The sequence below is a fragment of the Pyrus communis genome, chromosome 8 (genome assembly GCF_041283825.1).
Source record: "Pyrus communis isolate YQ-2024b chromosome 8, ASM4128382v1, whole genome shotgun sequence".
NCBI lineage: Eukaryota > Viridiplantae > Streptophyta > Magnoliopsida > Rosales > Rosaceae > Pyrus > Pyrus communis.
The window spans coordinates 22228812-22245373 of record NC_142572.1 but is presented as its reverse complement, the minus strand read 5'-3'; the positions used below and the strand labels follow the sequence as shown (position 1 = coordinate 22245373).

The 16562-nt window shown below is 36.6% G+C and overlaps 1 protein-coding gene, 1 long non-coding RNA gene and 1 pseudogene across 3 annotated transcripts; 2 read left to right on the top strand and 1 right to left on the bottom strand.

Moving 5' to 3' along the window:
* Positions 1–6947: 6947 nt before the first annotated feature.
* LOC137717364 (mitogen-activated protein kinase homolog NTF3) lies at positions 6948–9421 on the bottom strand. Its single transcript, XM_068456714.2, has 3 exons — positions 9059–9421; positions 8546–8973; positions 6948–7937 (listed from the first exon to the last, which is right to left on the bottom strand). The coding sequence occupies exons 2-3, from the start codon at positions 8966–8968 to the stop codon at positions 7251–7253; spliced, it is 1110 nt and encodes a 369-aa protein (XP_068312815.1). The 5' UTR covers positions 8969–8973; positions 9059–9421; the 3' UTR covers positions 6948–7250.
* A 97-nt stretch (positions 9422–9518) lies between these two features.
* On the top strand, positions 9519–10396 carry LOC148695364 (uncharacterized). The gene is made up of 4 exons (XR_015965536.1): positions 9519–9657; positions 9754–9848; positions 9989–10084; positions 10339–10396. It is a non-coding gene; the product is annotated as an uncharacterized LOC148695364 (long non-coding RNA).
* Positions 10397–10586: 190 nt separating this feature from the next.
* On the top strand, positions 10587–12914 carry LOC137718050 (AP-4 complex subunit mu-like; annotated as a pseudogene). The gene is made up of 6 exons (XR_015965535.1): positions 10587–10844; positions 10960–11200; positions 11805–11954; positions 12080–12153; positions 12512–12625; positions 12775–12914. The product of XR_015965535.1 is annotated as an AP-4 complex subunit mu-like (transcript).
* The last annotated feature ends 3648 nt before the right edge of the window (positions 12915–16562 follow it).

The following is a 16562-nucleotide window of genomic DNA, read 5'->3' as shown; positions in this document are numbered from 1 at the left end:
ATTACTGTGTCTGTTTGTAACTTAATGATTAATTAGTAGTTTAATACACATAATTAAGTATACTTTACAAAAAGCACTAATATTTATTAACATTTCAACCGACTTTTATTTTCTAATGAAATAGCCGGCCAATGGTAAACACGATGCAGTAGCAGTGTAAAAATCAAATGAATTTTTAGTCAAAATAATTTTTGAGATTGATATAACTTTTCACTTTTCACTTTAACATTGAAAATCAATAAAAGTGATCTCTGAATTTGTTCAGCGTAAATTATTTTGATCATTTCGTGAAAAATTTGTTAATATCCTCTTTAAATTATCACCTGAAAGACCATGTGGTCACCTTTTTGATGTATTTTTGTCAAACCAACATCTCTACTTAGTGAGGATATTGACAAATTTTTTACAAAAGAATCAAAATGATTTAGCAAACTCAAAAACTACTTCTATCGAACTAAAGAGTTGTGCCAATCTCAAATACTGCTTTAGCTACCAAATCAAACTGCATGCCTTCTATACTGGCCTGACCTTTAAATTAATGAATTTTTGTAGAAACATTTGGAATACATTGAAAATGGATTAGTGAGAGTCTTATGCCTAATAGAGGGCTAATTGTTGTGGATTGGATGGGCAAAAAGTGGGATGTGGTCTTTGAGCTGAAAGCTTCTTACTCGTGTGATGCAAAATGCATGCCCACAATTGTTGGAAATTCTTTTGGAGCCAATTAAATAATTCAAATGCTCTTTACAAGTAACGAGTCTTTAGTTTTTGTTGTAGTATTAATTTAGGGGTTATTATACAAAATGGTCATGAGATTTGCATGATCAATAGAAATGATCCCTAAGATTGAAAATCAATAGAAATGGTCCCTGAGATTGTCCACCATTCATGATTTTGGTCATTCCGTTAAAAACGATTTTGGACAATTTTCAAAGCTTTGTAACTCAATCGTTTCTTAACCAAATTCGACCCATAATATATCAAAATGAAGATAGGAAAGTGTAGAATAAGATTATACCTATTTGAAAGCCCAATGGTTGTCAGAGATGGCCGGAAAATAGTCTGAAAGGTGACTGGTCCGCGGAAAAACTAGAAAACTCGCCGGAAACTGGGTAAACTTTAAACGTTCATAACTTCTTCAATACTCAACCAAATTGAGTGATTCAAAAACGAAAATAATACTTATTGACGAGACGAAGAGAATGGTACCTTTTTCTAAGGCTAACTCGTTGTGGTTTGGTCGGACAACGGCTCGAAAGTGGCTAACTATTTTCGAGTTAGCCACTTTCGAGCCGTTTTCCGGCCAAACTATGGCAAGTTAGCAGTAAAGAAAGATACCATTCTCTTCCTTTCATCAAGAAGTATGATTTTCGTTTTTAAATCACTCAATTTCATTGAGTATTGAAGAAGTTATGAACGTTTAAACTTTACCCAATTTCCGGCAAGTTTCCAGTTTTCCTGCGGACTAGTCACATTTCAGGCTATTTTCCGGCCATCTCCGGCAATCATTGGGCTTCCAAATAAGTATAATCTTATTCTACACTTTCTTATCTTCATTTTGATATATTATGGATCGAATTTGGTTAAGAATCGATTGAGTTACGAAGCTTTGAAAATTGCCCAAAAAGTTTTTAACGGAATGACCAAAATCATATATGGTGGACAATCTCAAGGACCATTTCTATTGATTTTCAATCTCATGGACAATTTCTATTGATCATGAAAATCCCAGGGACCATTTTGTATAATAACCCTAAATTTAGAGAAGGAAGAGAGAGGGAGATCGGCACAGAGATCAGGAAAGAAGGGCTTAAGAAATTTTTGATGATATTCTTCATGTTTTGTATCTTTATTTATAGTATACATGACGGGTTTTACTTACCCCAATACATAATTTAGTATGAAATAGGATTCATAAACATAATCTATTATGATTTACACAATCACGTTCCTAATTATTAACTGCAACATTTCTGTAATTTTTTTGCTACATTGTTTACTTAGTTTACTCCTATTGGTCTTCATCGCTGGGCTACTATGTAAAGAATCAAACAGTGTTCTTGTGAATGGACCGAACTCATGACCTATTTTTTCATACTCTCTTACATGTGAGTTGTCCTTAATTTTTTGGTAATTTGTTTTATTGTTGACACATCATATAGTTTACAAATTTAATCTAAAAAATTGATCTACGTAACATTACTAGTATATTTTCCTATTACTTTTGACTTTTTACCTCTCAAATTGAGCCACATAGATAGAAGTTTGTTGAACTAAAATGATATGAGTAACATCTTTGGATAATTACAAAAAATAAAAATCGAGTTCATGAAAGAAAGTATGATAATCACGAGAACAATGTCATAGACCATTGTCGTAATGAACCATACAAACTTTCTGTGTACATAAAAAAAAGTTGGGATGGATTCACAAGTGTAGTCTGTGTACAAATAGTTTGGTGGCAATGTATCCTTTTACTCATTCTAGAAAAAGGAGTTAATTGTGATGGGTTTGTAATTCCGTTGATTAGCAATATTCATCTTCGAACTCGAGGTTTCGTATTCGATTTTCTTTTAGACACTTTTTTTTTTTGTCCGACAGATAGCGCTATCGTTTGTATAAAAAGAAAATTAATCAATATGAAGCAAATACGCAATTAAACTCCTTGTCTACTTTTGTTTGCCTTCTGTTTTCCATCATTCTCTTCTGTCATATACTACCATCAAGTGGACCTAAATTTGAGTTTTCATTGCCAGAATTCTCTGTCTTTTACCCAAAAACAATTACGTGATGGAGCACATTGAGGAAAAGGTTTGGGAGAGATGCCAATACGTAATTAAAAAGGTCAATCAGCATCGTTTGAGACGTGATTCTCCAAAAAAACATTACTCCAAGCACCATATTTGCTTCTGTTTTTTTGTTTTTGTTATCAGGCATCGATCAAGATATCTTGAGAGAGATCGAGATCGAGAGAGATGAGGGAGAAAGTGGTAGTTGGTTCGTAGGGTCTAGTAATTCAGCCTTTTGCAAAGGGGTCCCCGAAACAAATTTTATTTGGTCTTCTTTTGCAGCCATGATTTTCACCTTTTTTTCTTTTCTTCTGCTTAAACTCTTTCTTAAAAAATAAAAATAAAGTAATTAAAACATGGAAACAGTCTTGATTCGTGCATCTTTTCTATTTGTGGGGTTTTTTCTTACTTTCCTTAGCATTTGAGGTTGTTGGTCCTTGTGCTTCTTTCATTAGTGAGTATAAGTCTCTAGAAAAAAGTTGGGACTTATCAATCATCTAGTCTAACCATGACTGCTTTAAAGAAAATATGGGCATGCGGATGCTGTCGATATGTCCTTCATACGTCGCTGTAATTATTGATATATATTATCGATACGGGAAAGTTATATTTGTTAGAATGTATTCATATGATTCTTGGTTTATTGTCTTTTGTGTCCGCAAGTGCAGTTAACTTCAACTTAGAATGACTGATAATCTCACGCAAGAACATTAGTAGTGATTATAATTATATTTGGACAACATACCAAATTAATATTTGTTGGTGAAGAAATCCTCTTCAAGGCTCTCCCCTTTAATTTTGCATATCATTAGAAGCTACTAGCTAGGGTTTCCTACAAGTGAATATCATGAGCCCATGATCAAGCATGGAAGATAGTTGTGTACGTTAAAGTAGTGAGTTTCAGAGTATAAAGTAGGCTTAATGTACATGTAGTGCTGTCGTCTCACCTTTCTCTTCACTCCTCTTACCAACCTTAAAACTAGCTAGGGTCACTTACTTGTCCATCAAATATTCTTGCATCTGCCTTCGTTGTGAAGGCAATTATTTTTGCTTGCAAGCAATCACGTCTCCAGATTTCGAGTTTATTATTTGCAGAATAAGGATTTTTTGTTCATCATTGGTAGAATCCTAACGAAAGACGTGGTGCACAATTAAGTGTAATGACATTATGGATTCATAAAGCTGACACTACTTCATGAAATAAGGTTTGATTGTTGTTGTTGTTGGTAATTGGCTCATAGTTCTTAATGAGAAATGATAACTGTACTCTCTTCTACATACCTTTCTTAGGTTCGGGTTCTTTTGCCGGCAATCCTTTTTGGTGAGTATTGGTAAAAACTTAAAAAAGGGGTTAAGATCACCCCTCTGTAAATCTCTAAATAGACCTGTGAGATACCATAACGATGAGATGGGAAGCCTCCTCTCTCTCTAAACATTTATAAAAAAAAATTGTTATGATTTATCTTTCTTAATCAGTGATTAGTTTAATATTCTGGTGCTGCAACTAGCTAGAGTTCCACACAAAATCCCTAGTTGATATATATGCTGGGAAGTGGAAGGAGCTAGTGATGAACTGTGAGATGAAGGTTTCGTAAATTCCCCCTTGCAATCATTCAATCAAAACGGTGGACGTGATATTAGAATATACAAAAGTTGAACAAGATGACAAAATCGTCCAATATACTTTAGGTCTAATTATCCTAAGTATCTATATAATTATAATATATGTATGCATGCATGAAACACTTAGTGATCTAGTCGTGCATATGCGCAAGAACCTTCCCGTGTGCAGTCTTCCAATGTCTGCCAATAACTAGTGGGTTCTTCTATTTTGATCGGCTGGAATTATAAATATATCTGTATAATAAAAGAATGAAATTCAATGCCCAAAAACCTAATTAAATCATGAATAAAAGGTGATTTTATTTTGAAATAAGAGTCTATGTACCTCTGTTCATTCTCTACAAATGAGCACATTACACTAACTAACACGTCTAGCACATGTCTATAGCAAAATCTTGAATGTAATTGTTTCACTAATTTTTTTATCTATATCTTCTATTACACGACCGATCAAGTTATGCGAATGATAAAATGTGTTAAAGTGTAAATTCTATGTCAGTAAATTAAAGGACCAACCTTGCATGTCTTTACAAAAAGTTAAGAAAACTTCTATATTGTCAACCAATTTTATAGTGAAATCTCAACTTCTTTCGTCGTGTTATTATAATAGTTGAATATTTTTTGGAATCTCTACACATATGAGTATCATGCTTAGTTAGCTAGATAGGTTAGTTTGGAGCATGTCTATAACAAGATCTCGAATGTAATTGCTTCACTATTTTTATTTATTTATATCTTTCATTACACAACTGGTCATGTTATGAGAGTGGTAAAATGTGTTAAAAGTGTAAATTACGTGTCAACAAATTAAAAAACAGACTTTGCATGTCTTTACAAAAAGTTAGAAAAACTTCTATATCGCCATCCGATTTTACAGTGAAATCTCAAAATTTTCCAGATTATTAGAATAGGTGGAAACTATTTTATGGAATCTCAACACACGTGAGCATCATGGTTAGTTAGCTAGGTAGGTTTGGTGGTTGGAAAGTTGAAAGGTGCCCAATAAGTTGATTGGTTGGTTGGACGTACGTCAAGAACCAAAAAGAACTGGCCCAAATTCTTTGGTGGAGACGAAGACAGATTAAAGGGCATAAAATGTCGGTGGTGCCTCATTTTTGCATGGATGTTTTGAGACCAATAACTCAAAGAAATTTGTGTGTCAAAGAAGCACGACACTCACTCTCATCCAATTAAAACTCTCTCAATTTTCTGAAAAGGGCAAAAGGAGAAAAGAGTTCCACCAAAAATACAAAAGAAAAAAAAAAGAAAAATCTTGCTTTAATCGTCCCTTTCTCATATATGGCATTGTTTTTTAATTCATGGGAACATCACCACGTGAAACACGACGCCAACTTGGCATGTATTTTAATTAGCGGGACGAAAAACTGATACGGGTATTGAAAACAAAAGTCACAAGATGAAATATTATACATATTATGCAAGTGGCCATTTATCATGGTGGTGGAAAGAAGTTGAATCATTTCATAACGGCGTATATTCAAACCTCGTCGGTCGTTAATCTAATAACTAATTTAACAAAATCTATTGTTTGACAAAAAAAAAAAGTATTATACATGTAATAAAAGTGATCGACAGAGTCAAATACTAAGGACATATGCATATTGGGATCAAGGTTAGAACCACTCAGAGTCCGGGAGATATACATGTGAAGGTCTTACGAGAACCCTCCAAATGTTTACAGATCCCTTTTGCACCCACCAAGCGTTTGCTGTAATGCCTGCAAGCGTGTGTCGACAGGTTGCGTCGACAACACTCGATATCAATCACCATATTGTTTCCACATACGTCAATGTCTGTTGACATGTGCTTGTAATTTGGTTGATGACAATAACCTCACAAAGTATTCGATGAAATGCTTGATTGAATAACTGAAATTGTTTTTTGCGCGTAAAAAGTGAGGAGCATGCTTGTAGACCATCAGTTTTAAAACGGACAGGCCCTTTTCTTGGAAATTGGCCCAAGCCTTCTTGAAGAAGAAGGAGACACACCAACCCAAACCCCATTCGGGCCTCGAAAAGGGCAAAATAAAACCCAACGTCATTTATCTTGTAATCCCACATCGACTGTGTTTGCCAACGTCTACGGATGTTAATTGCCGAGCTCAATAACGATAGGCTTGTGACCGAAATGTAGGGACATTAAAGATGGTGCGGAAGGTAAGTGCCTGAAGTCGATCTCATTCCTCACAAAGGAAAAACGATCCCAACTGTGACTAGTACCGGAGGTATACGTGCCACCCGCCAAGGTGCGTATACCATAACTAGTCTTCCTGTATACACAGGAATGTTGGCTTTAACAAAGCAGCCATATGGGTCTCAAATCTCAATACTAGGACAGCGTGCTGGCACACGGACCACCTCTTATGGACCTCCATTTCTTGTATGATTCATTCAATCCGATAAACAGGAATACACATTGACGCGTGGAAATCACTACTTAATTTTGAACTGTGAAACTAATCGAACAGTGAAAGGAGAAGTATCGCTGCATCGGTGTCTCAATAGCATGCCTCCATGGTAAAATTTCAGTCTATCATACAAAATTTCGAGGACGTAAATGGTATCTTCGTTAATTACATAAGGAAACCAGTTACATAAGGAAACCAGTTCCGGACTCCATAGACGTACAAAAGCACACATATATACAAACTTTAAACGCCGCCAATCATATGCAGGGCTCAGGTTCATAGCTGCTCGTAACTTATTATTAACAAAGCTACTGAAGGCGTGAGCGACCCGCTGAAGCATGCAGCTTCAAGATTATTGGAATGGAAGACGCATTTCAAAGTTCTACATAGTGAAGCTAGAACGAAGATGATCAGGAAAACACTGCGGCATTGTCTGTAGCAGCTTCGGGATGGTAAAGAAGCATTTCCCTCCACATCATCTCCCTTATCGTCTCTTCTCCTAAATCCTCATCTATGTCGAGATCAATAGGTACCTCAGCTGGAGGGTTAGTACTAGGATCATACAATGGGGCCATGTATGGGTGTTGGAGTGCTTCAGTGACGCTAATCCTCTTTGATGGGTCAAAAACAAGCATCTTTTGCAGTAGATCAATTGCTAGAGGATGAGCATCAGGGTAAAGGGGGGTCCCTGGAGAAAAGGGCAGCGATTTTATGTATTTCGTCGCCTTAGGATTGTCTATAAATTGGAGATCCTCCTCCCTCTGGCTGCCAAGGATGTTAATTATGAGTTTGAGCTGGTTGAGGCATTCTGTACCAGGGAAGATAGGTTTCCGGCCAAGAAGCTCAGCAAAGATGCACCCAACAGACCACACATCAATCGACGTTCCATAGTTGTCACAGCAGAGCAGGAGCTCAGGGGCACGGTACCAACGAGTGACAACATACTCGGTCATGAACTGGTCCTTTCCTGTGCTGGTGCGCGCTAGCCCAAAATCACATATTTTTAAGTCACAGTTTGCATTGATAAGAAGGTTTCCAGGCTTCAAATCACGATGGAGAATGTTTGCAGAATGGAGATACTGTAGGCCTCGAAGCAGCTGCAAGGAAATTCTATTTTCTTCAGTACAAGTGAAAAAAAAGATTAACACAAAAGACAACTGTGAATATATCCTCTCCAAAAGTTTTAAATTCGAAACAATGGAGGACAAATTCCGTAGAAAGAAATAAATTAACAAGAAGAAGTACAAAAAAGGGTTTTTCCCAAAAAAGAAAAAGAACGAAAGGCATAAAGGAAGCATGGCAAAAGCAAATCATGCAGCTCAATCCATCCATCATACTCATCCCTTAAAAGCCCTAGTCTAAACCAAATCAATAATTCAAATTCAAATTGATGAAAGAAACAGTAGCACCACTCAACAATCTATGTTCAACAACGCTAGTGCAGCGGTCTTGTCTCCGAATTTTCATAAAACCGAGCGAGAACTATCAAAAGTGTTCTGCAGTATCAGCTTCTATGAAGCATTCCAAAATGTAAACATGTTTCATCTTCCAAGTAGCCAAAAATGGACAAGATAGCAAAGTAAATTGGACAATATATGTACGAGAGTACGAGTTCATACCGATTAAATCACCAATTTGGTAACAATTTCACTAACAAAACAAAGCGAAAGATACTCCGAATCCAAAAACAATCAATTTACATTACCTGAAAGAGGAAATACTGACAGTGATCATTCGAAAGCGGCTGCGAAGACTTGATAATCTGGTGGAGATCGGTATCCATGAGCTCGTACACCAAGTACACGTCTTTAAAGCTCTTCCTCTGAATCGGCATCATCACATCCTTCAAGGCAATCACATTCTCGTGCCGGAGGTGCTGCAACAGCTTCAGCTCCCGCAGCGTCCGCAGCGCGTCGATTCGGTTCTCGAACGCATTGTTGATCTTCTTAATCGCCACCTTCTCGTTCGTCTCCCTGTTCACCGACGAGCAAACGATGCCGTACGCTCCCCGCCCGATCGGCTTGATCGGCACGTACTTGGTGTCGATCTCGAACAGCGTCTGCCACATCGAGTAGTAATGCTTCCCTTTCGCCCCGATCCCGTTCGGAGGCTCCACTTGCGTCGCCATTTTTCCTTCACATTAACAAATTCGATTAATTTCTTCTTTTTTCCCGCAGAAAGCTATCAGATTCTCATCAAACAAACAGAAAGATTTTACCTTTTTCAGTCCAGTCCCATCCACTCCGCTATCCCTCGTCCGAATCAGTCCCAATTCTAATCCAATCCACCGCAAACTTGCCCCAATTCCACCGACACAAACCCTAGTTCCAATTTCGCACCCGAATTCACCGAATCAAGTCATCTGGAATTGGGAACTCGGATTCCGATCTGGGTGCGTAGAAATATGGGCGGTTGACGAGCGGAGAGCTGTGGGTTCGTGATCTCGTCGCGGTTAGAGCAGAGAGGGGAAGAGCTCGTGACAATTATGATGCGGATTTTAATTATTTTTTAATATTTTCTGGATTATTATTTTTAATTTAATTATTTATTTCTTGTTTTTGTCCGATGGATGACGAATCGCAGCATCTCCCACCAGATTTCGCTCTTTTAACGCTAGCGAGAAGACCAACGGATATTTTTAATCGGCGGGACCCATCTTTTTTTTAGCAAGGCGGGCATTCAACGGCCTCGCTACGTCGTCGTCTCGTTGGAGTCACGTGATTGGCTCGTGACTTTAAAACGTGGCGCCAAATCCACGGGAAGAAGAAGCTTCGAGCTTTCGCGGAGAGAGGGGCGACGGCATCGTCTTCCGCGGCTGTAAGTCTCGCTCTCACTCGCTCGCATTTGATTCGGTTCTTCAAAATTTTCAAATTTCTGTGGTTTCAGGCTTCAAATTTTGAAAATTTGATGCAGATCGCGGCGGAGTTCCGAAGGGAAGCGCGGAGGTTTTCTTCCGGAAAGTGACGGTCTGGAAGGACGACGGCGACGGCGACGCACCGCCTGTCTTTGTAGGTATTTTCAGTGTTCTTATTTATTTATTTAGAATCATTTAGATTAATGCATTTTCGAAAAATTAACCAATTTTCGATTTTGCATGAGTAACATAGAGTGAATTCGTCTCCCTCTCTTGTTTTGGAATTTTGAGAAGAATATCTAGAGTTGTTAAAGACTGCCTCGGGTCCTTGGTGAAGAATCGTTGCGAAAAAAATTCGTGCTTGTGTACGAGTTGCTGGACCAAATCATTGTGGGTGTCTTCAAAGTCCTGCATTTTGTGACTTATGTGTGTGTAATCTTGCTAACCTGTTGTATATTATGGGAGTCGTATGTGTTCAATGAGCCGGTTGTGGTTGATCCTGTGCAGTTACTGCCTCCGGGTTCTGCTGGAATTTTTACGGTATTATTTATATGATCATTTGCATTCTGGTGGCAGTATTTTTGGTTGGTTCTGATTGAATTGTATGGTTTGATTGACTTGCTAAACTTGCATGTTGGTATCAGGCCAAAAGAATGCCAGTGACGACAATCGCAAAATCTGTTGTTGCAAATGAGCGTGGAGTACGTAATTGAAAAAATGAGTGTTACTTTCAGTTCCAGTGTAAGTACCTTGTGTTTGGCTCGCCATTTTTATTTCTTGTTAGCGTCACAACCCCCAGGTGGTAATCAATTTTGAGCTGTTTTGATTACTATGATGTTGTTCTTGCAGGGATATATACTTCTGAGATTGATGGTACCATCCAATTGAAGAGTTATCTCACAGGCAATCCAGAAATTCGACTTGCTCGGTAGTCTTCGTTTCCTATCTTTCTTTAATAGTTTGCTGGGATTGAGTGTGATCTGTGAGATTTGGATGTCAGTACTGTTAGTAGCATTGCCCTCTTAATCTGATTATGCTGCCTCTTCCAACAGATTATATTTTAGGAACAGGGGTTTTTATAGTAGACGATTGTAATTTCCACGAATCTGTACATCTTGATAGTTTCAATGTTGACAGAACACTTACATTGGTGAGTCTGATTGAGACACTGTAATTTTTAATCGTCTGCAGTACTTCTTGAGGAGGGAGATATAACTACTGTTCTGTTAGTGCTAAAGTTAATGGATCACGCCACTGTTTAATAGTTACCAACAGATGGTGAATTTCCTGTCATGAATTACCGCATCACTCAGGAGTTCAAGCCATCCTTTCGTATTAATGCGTTTATTGAAGAAACAGGACTGCCTAAGGTGAAGAAAAAGTTCAAAAAACTTTTGTATCTTAAAATAGTAACATCCGATTCCATCTAAATCATGCTTTGTTAGGCTGATTTCCCCTCAAGCATTATTGCAGATAAAATCCTTGTGCAGATTCCGCTGCCAGCATATACAGCAAATGCCTACCTTAGAGTTAGAGCAAAATTAATGTTAGATTTCTGGTCTGCTGTCTTATATTTTGCTTCTGTTGACTGAAGAGCATAGAGCATAGACTTTGATTGTTAACTTTTATTTGTAGATATTTGACCTATATTGTACCAAACTAGCCATTGATCATTAATGTATGATAATGTTATACTTTTATAAGCAACTCCACATATATGATTTACTGAACTTCTCGGTAATGTTATCGTTGGTTATGATTAACCATATAGAAAAGCATATAAAGGAACTCTTATGTAAACGTTGATACTTTCAAGTAGGGTTCAGGATTGACAGGATCAACAACAGTGGAGCAATTCCAGTTAGGCAGACAATTCATTTCCTAAATTATTCCTTTTCTTTCTCTTCTTTAATATGTTTCATGGAATTGTCTCTTGTATATTACACACTATTTATTATGTTTCAGTTCAAACTTGGGACAGCTTTTAGAAAATTTGGATGAACTTTTACTCAGCGATAAATCTTTAGGTAACCACATGCAAGAATGGGGAAAAATTTAATCTTTCAAACTGGTTCCATATTTGCATTACTGATTATCTCGTCCGCTCTGGGCTACGTCAGGGTTAGTTTTGAGTTGGAACCTGGAGCGGTTGGAAACACAACTGATGGGTTTGCTTCAGTGTTCGAAATTAGTAACAGGTGCCTTACATTGTAGATTGTTGGTTTACAGGCAAAGCTGACATTTTCACAGGAATCACTTGGTATACACTATTTTATTTTGGAGCCTGTAATGCTATATTATATTCAATGTCATTTATGTGTCAGAAGAATGAAAAAGAAACTGGTGTGTAAATTCTACTTTGTTTCTGCATTTGTACTGATGTAGGAAATATTACCAAAGAAGCTGCACCTCTTAGCATGACCTTCACAATACCTATGGTCAATGCTTAAAGGCTTCTGGTAAGATTTTCTCTTGACCTTCTAAGGACCTAACCGGATGCATCCAATTTCTGTTGACCTATGGTACAAACTCAGAGCTTAAATTTTCTTAATGCTATTAGAATTGTGTAGAAACAAGGGCTGGGAGTCTATGTAAGCAGTGCTACCAAATTAAAACTGACTTGTGTCCTACAAGTGAATTTTATGTGTAAATCAAAATTAGGTTCTAAAGTAGCCATCTAGGTGAGTTAGTTGACCTTAATTTGAGAATCAAACTCACAACACGAACCAGTTCTGTATTTTCGATTTTTCATACATCTATAATCATGTATTCTCAGTTATTCTAAGATGTTGTGTTTCTTCATCTGTCTTGATACAGGTAAAGTACTTGCATATAACAAAGAAGTGGAAGAGCTACAATCCATATCGATGGGTGAGATATGCCACACACTCAAATTCCTACGTTGCTGGGTTGTAGTATCTCATCTCCCTAGTATGTTCGATTTTTATTTCTCTATTGCTTATTTCGTTTACACCAGATCAAAAAATAGAGCTAGTTGCTTATACCAAATCAGATTGAATCTTTGTTCTGTGTACTATCATGATTGACTCACTAAAACATAACTTTCTGCAATGTGGTAGAACTTGAGGGATGTGTTCTACTTTTGACGTTAATTATAATGACATGACGCAACTGGGTGTTGGACTCTGATGTATCAGCAGGAAGCATGCCCTCTACTGCAGAAAGGGAAACACATTGGAAGCCCATCGACACAATACACGAGTCACAATCAGGCTAGTAGACTGACCAGTTGAGTTCTCTGTGCTTTAGCGAATGGTTCGATTGACTTGCATCTAGAAAAAAAAATGTCAAGTTCAATTCTTTTTAATACTTGTGTGCTGGAGATTATTAGGGTATATATACTGCGCAGTTTCGATGTCTTTTTGGAAGAACTTGATTCATTTCACCATCTCTGAGATTCTGAACAGAAGTGGTGTGAAGGAAACTTGGATGATGGGACTTATCTTTCTCTAGATTATCCGTGGAATAGCCAATAGCGAATTGCCGTCCAGATCGTGTGCTCATTCCAAATGGCTAATACTAAAGAAAGCACCCGGATGCCACTTACTCGATTCAGCTAATCTACGTCTAAAGTTACCGACGAAAGGTATCTGCTGCCCTTAAATTTCAAATTCTTGGTAATCTTTGACATCATCAATTATGCACAGATACATTTCCTTCAGGAATATGATGCTTGGTTTCGTTGCTTTTTCTGTTTGGTGATGAATATATTGGTTTGCTTTAGTTTGACTAATGGTTATTAACGACGGGAATCGTGTCTAATCGCCCGTCTAATCGCCCGTCTAATCCTTCCAATCAGCGAAGGAACTTTGGATTAATTAAAGATACAGACATAATCTGGAATGAATTCTCATTCAATGCAGTAGAAGAAAGAGGACACCATATTGTTAGAGCATAAAAGTGTTCGAGTCTGAAATTGGATGGATTAGTATATGTTTTATTCGCCCATCCCTTGAAGTAATAAACATTCATCGAATATCTTAAAATTTCTTAATTATACTTGAGGATATAATGAGTCTGTACTCTCAGTTGATTGAGAACGTTCACCTCGTATAAGGTCTTGTAGTCCCGAGTTTACGATACTCTATATTGATTTTAAGAAAATTTAATTCCCCAAACAGAATAGGGGAATTCTTAAATTAAAGATGATATTAAGTTTCCGTTGGTATGTAATGATATTATACCTGTCTCTTCTTTAATTTAGCGGTAAATTAAAGATGATATTAAGTTTCATGGTAATGAAACCTAGGTTTTCACTTGTTCACAAGAAATCAGGAATTTTCTAGGGAATAGCCGGTGAACACTTTACCCTCAGAATTTTATTATGCTCTAGTACATTTTTATGCATTGAAATTTTTTTCTATTGCATTTTAATTATTTGAATTCAAACAAAAAATATAACGGCTAAAAACTAAAGTGCATTGAATACATCGAAACATGCCAAAAGAATCTCTAATTAGAAATTCTCTTCAAAAAATGTAACTCTCCATTAACATGGAAATAGAGGAGGTCTACTCGGTCATATACTTACAAGATGAGTTTGATATTAATTTAATTGTTTATTGGCTGGCTTATATGGTGGCATGTTTCTATTGCGGGTGAATTATCTCGTTGTAAAATATCGTATTCTTCGTAAGATAATGAAAGAAAAGATAAACTTAAATTAAAAGGACAAGTGTTACTTGTTCATTGCAAAATGTTTGGAGAACAATCCTATTTTTCGAAAAATGATTCTCGCTGGATCCTTTTTCTGGGGATCCGGGGGATCCCATGATCATATCGTACATCATGCGATCAGTTTTCGTTAAGTACTATTTATATTTAACTTTAAATTTGGGAATTGTTATTAGCACTTCAAAAATCTCATTTTACACTCCTCCCAAGTGTATTTTTCTTTCTAATTATGGAAAGTTTGGAGTGTCAAATGAGATTTTTGGAGTGCTAATAACAATTCCCTTAAATTTAAAATGATTTATGACCTCACAATATACGATGAATGATCATAATCACGGAATTCTCCGGAATCCTAAGAAAAGGATCCGGCGACAGGATCATTTTCCCTATTTTTCTCATTTCCCGAAGCACGTGGCATCCAAGTCATGACTGACACCCTGGTAGCTGATGATGCAGCCCCACAACCACCAAACAGGAAGAACAATATGAGATTGTCTATTTCCCAAATCCAAATCCAGCTCGCCCCCCTCTTCTTCTAGGTAAAATAATATTCTCCTAGAGTATTCTTTGCCATTCAAACGATTACAACGTTGTTTTGACATCTTTCACAAAATATAGATTTTTTTGCTTTTAATTTCACTTAAATTAACTATCATTTCAATCAATGTGAAAGTAATCCTAATTATGTAGCTTTACCGAGGTTTCTCTTTAAATTCATAGCTCTGATAAATGGTCCAAGCACTTGAGTACTGAGACAGCTACACTTAGAGACTATGAGTTCATTTGGATGTGCTTTTGAAATGATTGAAAACGTTTTTGGTGAAAATGTTTTTTAAACCAATTCTTAGTAAAAATGCAAGTAAATTCTGGAAAAACACTTAAAGTGCTTTCTGGAAGAAGCAAGGAAGCACTTTAAGTGCTTTTGAAACCAAACAATATTTTTCTAAAAGTACTTTTAGTAATTTTAAAAGCACATCCAAACGAGCCATATATTGTGACCTATTTATTCACAAGAGAACATAAGCATCATATTTATAATTAACTAAACTCTAATCTCTAAATAAAAGCCTAATTCTAACGGACTGAGACTCAATTCCTAAACTTATTATTTTCCAACACGTTTTACTTTTACCTCATCAGGAAATATATAAAATGGAAGTGAAAGGTTAAAAGGCAAAATTTGATCCTTTCCATCTTGGCAAGTTCAAGGGTTGGCGTCTTTGTTTTCCTTTAAAAGGTCTGCCTTTGGTTTGGGACAAATATTGAATGATGGCCAATCCATTGTCATCTCTTTTTCCTTCATCCCTTTTCCTTTTGCTCAGTGCCATCAATCTAATGTTAATTAATTTGTTTAATTTATGTCGAAACATCCAATATTAATCTAAGCTTGGCTTAATTATTACAAAGAGTCAAAAAAAGGAGAAAATTTTCCATGTGCCCAGACCAGTCCATTTGTATAATAATCCTAGATGTTACACCACAAGTCATTATATAAATAGAGAAAGCTTTTGTTTTGCAACTGTCCCTCCATTTGTACGACGAAGCTTTTGCTTTGCAACTGTCCCTCCATTTGTACGACGAAACGTGGTGTACCATCTGTATTCCAAGCATGTTGAAAATTCTCTCGAAAAATAAGAATATTATGTTGTAATAATTTCCATGGACACTTGCAACGTTTGTTGTCACCATTTCAAATGAATATATTGATTTTGAGTAAAATAAAATTCCTAGTTGGGAACATAAGAGTGAAAATCGTCTTGTTTTAATTTGAGTGAATTCATACATCAACACAAATTAAGTCAGTTTCTGTTTGCTATTGCGGTCAAAAGCAATAATCATGGTCAAAATTAAATTTTATATTAAACAAAGCATAGGTAAAAATTGAGAAAGAGTTATAGCTTACCTAACTGACATATAATGACTAATAACTAGACTAAAAGAGCTTTGCAAGTAGTACTGGTCTAAAGTATGACTATAATCCCATAATTAGTGCTAACAAATATCTAAAGACATGGGACCTCAAATTACTTAAGAAATGCTTGGTATTTAAATAGAAAGTTATTAGGACTCGGAAATAGTTATTACGCACTTATCAAGAGGACAGTACGTAGGCTAAAAGAGCAAAACTTACAACGTCACCAACAAAAACTTTCATGCATTATTGTGAGATTAT

What these genes read in the sequence shown, in the direction of transcription:
- LOC137717364 (XM_068456714.2), bottom strand. Translation starts at nt 8,968, where the DNA reads ATGGCGACGCAAGTGGAGCCTCCGAACGGGATCGGGGCGAAAGGGAAG. An exon ending in GTCAGTATTTCCTCTTTCAG is followed by an intron (nt 7,938 to 8,545) that starts GTAATGTAAATT and finishes ATTTCCTTGCAG; the next exon opens with CTGCTTCGAGGCCTACAGTA.